Raw genomic sequence first — 7,753 nt, forward strand, 5'->3', positions numbered from 1 at the left:
AAAAAATATGGATTGTGACTATGCGGATGGACAAATAAGGAAGGAGCTTTTAGGGGTCATATTTGCCCCGTCTAGCTGTAATACTCTAAGAACAGAGAGGAAAAGACACCGGTGAGGTAAAGCAAGGCTGCCACGTCATCGATCCATGTGATTTCGTGAGATTGGTTGAGAGTGTGCTTTCTCTTAGGCTGACTTTTACTGCAAGTAACCCTTAGAAATACAAAAAATTACATTAGAAATATAGTAAAAGAATCAAAAAATTGTGAATTGCTATTAAATATGGTCTACTTTATGTGAAAAATGGAGAAAAGGACACTTTTCTGTACTATAATTAAGAACAATTGAAACAACAGGCCTTAACAGAGTAGGAAAAATAGACTCTAGCAAGCCAGCACAAATACGAGGAATAAGTGTTTCTTCAGGAAAAAATCAAAAGAAGTAGAAGAAGATGTCTTCAGGTGCCTTCCCAAAGCAAAAAAAGGGAGATGCACATGCATTGATAATGGCTTTATTCTTGGCCTCCAAACCCAAGCAAAGAAGCATGTGTCGCTCCCTTTATCCAAAACCCAGTGACCAAAGCTATGTACGTTGATCAGCAAAACCACATGTGAGTTGCTCCCCAATCCCCATTGTTCCTCCTCCATCTTTCTTCCCGGAGCAAACAGCATCAACAAGTACTACTGGATATGTAATGTAGCTGCTGATTAAGGTACTAGTATCGATCCTTCTTCTGCTACCTGGATATAGCTAGTCGTACTAGTTGCTTCAACTTGGTTTTAAGAAGCTACAAGTGTACATAGAACTGATTAATAAGATGCTCTTGTAGTTGTAGGTGCTCGCAAGGCTCGGATGGGTTAGATCATTTGGATCTTGAGCCTCTTCTGTTTAATTGTTGGGCGCCCGGGCCGGCATATTCAGAAACTCGCCATGCCTAGCAATTGGGAGGTATTTTTCTTACATATGCATGCTTGTCTCACTAGATCGAGTTGTGTTCTTGTTAAAAGTTATTGGCTTTTTCGGTTTGTCATGTCACTATGTACACACAGCTATTCTTCTTAATATATGCGCCATGTATTTGAAATAGTGAACTCTCTTTTAAACCTCGCATTAATACGGCTGGTCGAAAATGAACCTTAACCTTTCAATCCCAGAAGTCCATGTCCTGTATTCATGAATCCCGGTCAATTATGACCCTAGAGTTGTTTGGCACACCGGAAAAATACGATCTCTCCTGGGTTCACCTAACTACTCTCACTGACTATAGGACCCACATGCCATATGTCTCTCGCATCAGGTTGCTACCGAAAATCCTGCTCGCTGCAGCTCCACTTGACTCGAACGAGCAGCGCGTCGTGTTCCTGTTCTCTTTCCACGCAATGCAGAATGTGCTAGTCGCTCTCTCTCCACGCAATGCAGAATGTGCATGTCGCGACTAGCTAGCTCGTGTCCATGTTTGCATTGTTAGACTATTACTTGGATCTCAAGTTACCTAGTTCTAGTCGGTTTGTAATAGTTCTGTGAAGCCGGCCAGCGTCAAGTTGTGCTATGGCAACGCTACGCGGCAACATCCACACCACCTTAAATGCGCCCGCTCGGGTTACATGGTATCAGTTTTTGGCCCTAGGGTATGGCTCCGCCGCTCACCCCACCGCCGCCGCCCAGCTATTTCGAGCGTCGGGCCGCTACCATCGCCCGCACCGCCGCGGCCCCATCCAGGGCCGGTCCTGTGATTTTAGGGGCTCAGGGCGAAACAAACCTCGAGGGGGGGGGGGGGGCTAGTATAAACGTCATTTAACAATAATAAGCTAAATCTACATAGATGATGTTACCGATTAAAATTATTATCACTGATGTATACATTGTTTTCGCCAAAAAAAGACACATACATTGTTATTGCCAATGTTGATGTCAATATTTTCATCTTGTTAAGATTTAGAATTCCCATTACATAGTTGGTTCCTCTTCCTTCCTTGAGAAGAAGTATCCGCAATACCCAACTCATCGTTTGGGTTGTCAAAGCACCAATGATCCACATGCTGTTACCTTTCCTTTAATTTTTTTTTACCAGAAGCATAGAAATTCAAAAATTATATTTACATAAATGTTTGATAAAACATTAAATGTTTGCGAATTCAAAAATTGTTCAGGATTTTTGTAAATTTTTTTGCATATTAAAAACATCGTAATTTTGAAGAAAATATTCGTGAATAAAAAAAGTCCATCATTTTGAGCAATCTGGCGATACGCCTCCCGGATCTTAGGCGTATGTCCCTAGGGGCCATGGGCGATCTGGGCTCATGCGTATGTCTTAGGGTAGTAGCGAATTAGGGATCGTGGAAAACCAGGCCAAACCAGGCGTATGTCTTAAGGCGTATGTCTTAGGGACGCGATAGCAGGAGCAAACCAGGCCCGTGGCCACAGGCCCGGCGGGGGCTCCAGATGCCCGTAAAGCTCCCTACCCAATGCCACGCCACCGCCCGAGGAGGCCGCCCTGCGCGAGGGATGAAGAAGGCCCGCCGCTGCCGACGCCGGCGCGGGGGGGGGGGGGGGGGGGGGGGGGGACACCAAGGAGGGTGGGGGTTGGCGGCGCTCGATCTAGGGTTGGACCCCCGCTCGCGGGAGCGGGACGAGCCAACCCAACCACCCGTCTCTATGGTACCCAAGGTTCCGTCCCAACCCTAATTATCGGGACAAGAACACCTACGATGCGCTCGGTGCCTTCGCCGGCTCCAAGTGCGCCACCAGCAGCTCCAACTTGACGTCCTCCACATGATCCTTGGACAGGGCTCGTCCAAGCTTGGCCCATGCCCTGGTCCGCTCTGGCTCCCTTCGGCGCTCCTTCGACGTATACCGGTGTCTGGCAGGCCGGCGTTCGGCCCCATACTGGCTCTCCAGGGTTACTCAGACCTCGTCAGCCGACGCACGCCTACCACGCTGCTCCAACTTATGGCGCTCCCTCCTACGCTGACGGCAGCCACTACTAGACCCCATCGCCGGCTCTACTGTCCTCATCGTCGGCGTCTCTCCACGCAATGCAGAATGTGCACGTCGCCGACTAGCTAGCTCGTGTCCATGTTCGCATCACTCCAGTCTCCAGTTCCTCCTCGTGTCCGTGGCCGCCCGGGCTTAGCGCCTACTGCGACGACTCGCCTTATCTCTGACGTTACATCCCTGCTAGCAGTGCAGTAGCTCGTGGAGCCAGTGCTTCTCATGGCTGTGATGGGCGGCCGGGACACTAACGAAGTAACGATTGCGCGGCGTCCGGCAAACTGAAAGTAAAGATGCAGTAGCTAGCTTAATTAGGAATCCATCCACCTACTTGCTTGCTTAGGTCGGCATAATGTAAGCACTAAATCTAGTAGCTAGTGTAGGATTAGGAATCAATTTTGCAATGTGATTGGGTACCGCGGGCGCCGCCGACCCCCTCTTCTTGTTTTGTTGACGGCAGAGAGTGGTGTGATGGCGATGGTGCTTTCCGTGAGCACTGCGCTAATCCTAGATCGGAAGGGGATGTCGGTGGAGAGACTGGCGGCGCAGTAAACCTCGTACTGCATGCCTCGGACCCCACCTCTTTATATATAGCGCGGTAAACCTTGCATCGCGCCCTGATTGGGGGCCCTACCAAACCATGGTTGGTGGGGCCTTGTGACCTGCGCTATATATAAAGAGGTGGGGGCCGGGGCACACAGTACTAGGTTTATCACGCCGACAGTCTCTTCACCGACATCCCCTTTCGATCCAGGGTTATACGGAGAGACTGTCGGTCCAGGGTTATCGGAGCAAGCGATTTAACAACTATAATAGAAACCCCCCCTCTTTTAGTTACCTCACCTACCCCGATCTCCATCCCATCTCTCCTCTTTAGTTGTTAAATCGCTTGCTCTGTAAGGGCTCTAATTTCATGTTTCAAAGGACCATGGTGAATCTGATTTACGTCCATATGACCATTCATGCCAAGCTTAGTGGTCCTAATTAATCAAAACTAACAAACAATCAGCAACATGGATGGTCCATTGATCACTTCTAGCTTTGCATATATACCTTTAAATACGTAATACTAGGCCGAAACTGCTACTATACACGTCAATTTAACCCAGCTGACTGCCTTAAACAGGAGCTGTGCTATTCTTCACCTAATGTTGAGGCGGCGATACAGAGTTTGTGCCTTGCACTTGAGGACACTGAACATGGCGCCATCTATTATAATGGATGGCACGGGTTGGCTGCTTCTGCAGTGCTTAGAGCTATTGTCGAAGACCCTCCATCATCTTTGATGAAGAATTTCGACAAGATCATCCACATTGATTGCTCAAGGTGGAAAAGTCGAAGAGCGGTACAAAGGAAAATAGCTGAGGAACTAAAGCTTCCTGAACGTGTAATGGCTATTTTTGACAAGCAAGGTGAAAAGGATGATTTGGAAGGGTTAGATGAGGAATCTCGAGATGAGATACAACATGTTGTGACAGTAATCCATCGATCCCTACAAGACCATAGATGTTTAGTGGTATTTCAGAATGGGAGCTGTAACACAGTTGACTTGCATGATGTAGGCATTCCTCAAGGAGCGTTTGGCACTAGAATATTGTGGACTTTTAGAGGAAGGTTTCTGCTCAATTCAGGAATTGCGAAAAAGGTGGACAATACAAAACTTCATATTTATGATCAAGCTTCTCACAGTAGTGGCAAGCTTTTTCTGCAGGCAGAGGCTAGAGAAATTGCTCGATCCATAGGAAATCTTGTCATCACCCCTGAAATAGCAGCGGAGTGTTGCATGTACCGCTTGTCATTACTCTCTTTGGGTGATGACATTACTGACTACAAGTGGGCTACCCATGCCACTAATTATTGGGTCTGTGATGGCATAGTACAAGGTCAGGATGGTGAAGCATGGAATGCTGCTACTGCTTTGTATCAATGGATCAGAGTAGCGAAGTACTCATTTGATACAATTCCCCCTTTTGCTGAAATTTTGGGTGCTCCTCAAAAACGTTGGATTGTTGCTACTTCTAGTAGTATGACTATACCTCCAGAGTCAACATCATTTTTCCTTGCAGGCCTTATGGGATCCGATCCTCCAACAACATCATTACCTGATGGCATGTTTCATCAAGCGGACAAGCTTCGTGTGCTCAGATTATGCAATTGCTCCTTCAATTTTTCTTTGCCTCCTTTCCGCTGTTGCCGAAGCTTACGCTTCCTTGGATTGGATAGTTGCAAGGATCAACAAAAAGAAGAACCCGTGAAGCAAGGAAAACCAACTATGGAATTTTTTCACAACCTATGGGTGCTAGATATATATGACACAACCTGGGAATTGGCTCTGTCACCTGAGACAATACAACAAATGGCTGCAAACATTAGGGAGGTGCACATGAATAGGGGAAGGATTTGGCACATTAACTTTTCATGGCGACAACTGCAAAGCCTTCGCAAGCTTCGAATAATTGAACCTACATGCTCTTGGGAGACGAATGAAATGGATGAATTCACACATATGGCGAAGTTGGAGCTCCTCGACCTATCGGGGAATAATATGATAAAAGTTTTGCCAAGGCTATCAGGGGCAATTGGTCTGAAGACTCTGATTCTAGATGGTTGTGTTGAGCTGGAGTATGTTGGACCTGAAGGACTCCCTCCAGCAATTGAATCATTCAGCCTAACTACAAGTTCAAGTCAAAAAGCAAAAGTCTCCATGATCTCTTTGGTCGGTTGTGTGCATTTGGAGAAGTTCACATTGCGTGGAGCATTGCCGTGCCTTGAGGAGCTAGACCTATCATGCACCTTAATCAGGAAACTCGACTTGAGCCAAGAGGTGGTGCAGGTGCCAAAACTAGAGCGGCTCTTTCTGATAGGCTGCGAGAAGCTTTGTGCAGTAGTATGGTGGGACGTTGAAAGAAGGTTGACAATGCTACACATCAGCTCTCAAGTAAAGGAGTCCATAAGCAGGCCACATGATTCTTCCTTTATCCGCTCTTTGAACGGAAAATATGACGGCAAAGTTTATGTTAGAGATGCAAGGTTCATCCAGTCCTTGGTGCTCGGTTCTTTGGAAACAGGTCCCAAGTCTTTGATTACTGATAGCCTATACTTGAATCTAGATAAGTCTTTGGAGATCAAAGGTGAAGCGAGGACAAGTGTCAGCAATGTGCAGATAGTTTGTCCAGCCCGAAGCCCCATGAGATGCAGCTGCTACCATGATATCGTACTCGAGGGAGTCGCTGATGCTTATGAAATCCCACGACTTGTACCCCTGCACCGCCACATTGAGATTGGTGATGGAATTAACTTCACTGATGTGGAGTCCGATTGGGGACTCATAGCTACTCGTCAATTGATGTGCTGGGCACATTCCTTGCACGTCCATGACCATTCTTCCATCCTTGGAGTTATCCCCAAACAGTTAGTCCATATAGGTATACATTCCCGGTTTCATTTGAGATGGTGCCATGTCGAGAAGTGTCCTAAGTTACACGCAGTTTTCACCCCTTGCAGCAACAAGAGGTATTATTGGTTTCCTCAATTAGAGACCATGTGGGCGACCGATCTCCCAACGGCTAGCTGCATTTGGAGCAAAGTAATAATTGGGGTAGCTGATGAAGAATCTGCATTTGGACAACTGCGGAGCATACACTTGCACAACTGCCCGAGGCTCAAGTTTGTCCTACCAATCTCATCATTCATCTTACCTAGCCTGGAGACCCTCCAAATAGTCGACTGCGGCAATCTCAGGCACATCTTCCCATGGGATGTGGATTACAAAGCAGGAAAATTACAAGACACGGTGAAGAATTTTCCTAACCTAAAGTACATCTACCTGCATCAACTCCACAATCTGGAGGTAATATCTGAAGCCAAGATGTTTGCTCCCAAGCTTGAGACGGTCAGGATAAGGGGTTCTTGGGGCCTTAGGCGCCTCCCGGCTGTGGGCCTTCGACATGGAGCCGGTCTTCCTATTGTGGACTGTGAGAAAGACTTGTGGGACAACCTAGAGTGGGATGGTCTGGATGCCGGTCACCACCCGTCGCTCTTTGAGACACATCACGCATTGTACTACAAGAAGACCCTGCCAAGAATCTCGGTCCTCCGTTGAATTGCCATGACTGTTCAGGTATGCATACACATGCCCTCACCTTTTTCTTGTTTCCTGTACCGTATCATACATACGCCATAACAACCATTTAGAACTTGTGTGTATGTCTGCAGCACGTACTATGTATGTGCTATATATCTGAACTGCAAACAATACATATAGCAAGGAGCCAATCGCCTCTTTGTACTGCTGTATCTTTCTTCATATGTGGTTATTTTATGCACTGAGCTATATTTTCAGGTTCCATTAACTAGTTTTATCATTACATTTCCAGATGTGGTGATGGGATGATTTTCTGCTGCTGCAACGGTTGAATCAGGTGTTGGATTACAAAGTTGACGTTGTGTTTATATAATTGCCCAGAGAATAAACTGGTGCTTGATGATGAGTTATATTTTGGTGCGTGTCTCTCCACTCCAGTGAGGACAAGACTATGTATCAGACATGTGGTTTGGTTTGGTTTGGTTTGGTTTGATTTGTGCTTATGTTCGTATCCAAATAAAACAAGAGGGTCCGTTGTGCATGTGGTGTGTTTACCACTACAACTACAGAACCCAAGGTAGTGTGTGAGTGTTTCTTGCCTTAACGACGATAATTCAGCAGTATGTTAGTGCTGACTGAAAAGCTTATGCATTCTTATTTGATTCCCATGGATTCTGAACT

The 7,753-nt window shown here is 46.5% G+C and overlaps 1 protein-coding gene across 1 annotated transcript; it reads left to right on the plus strand.

Moving 5' to 3' along the window:
• Positions 1 to 1,627: 1,627 nt before the first annotated feature.
• On the plus strand, positions 1,628 to 7,099 carry LOC123404829. Its single transcript, XM_045098774.1, has 2 exons — positions 1,628 to 1,726; positions 4,115 to 7,099. The coding sequence occupies exons 1-2, from the start codon at positions 1,628 to 1,630 to the stop codon at positions 7,088 to 7,090; spliced, it is 3,075 nt and encodes a 1,024-aa protein (XP_044954709.1). The 3' UTR covers positions 7,091 to 7,099.
• Positions 7,100 to 7,753: the final 654 nt, after the last annotated feature.

The sequence above is a fragment of the Hordeum vulgare genome, chromosome 6H (genome assembly GCF_904849725.1).
Source record: "Hordeum vulgare subsp. vulgare chromosome 6H, MorexV3_pseudomolecules_assembly, whole genome shotgun sequence".
NCBI lineage: Eukaryota > Viridiplantae > Streptophyta > Magnoliopsida > Poales > Poaceae > Hordeum > Hordeum vulgare.

Excerpts from the sequence above, each read along its gene's own strand:
- LOC123404829 (XM_045098774.1), top strand. The coding sequence starts at position 1,628 with ATGGCTCCGCCGCTCACCCCACCGCCGCCGCCCAGCTATTTCGAGCGT. Across the intron at positions 1,727-4,114 it reads CCCCATCCAGGGCCGGTCCT|GAGCTGTGCTATTCTTCACC; the intron begins GTGATTTTAGGG and ends TGCCTTAAACAG.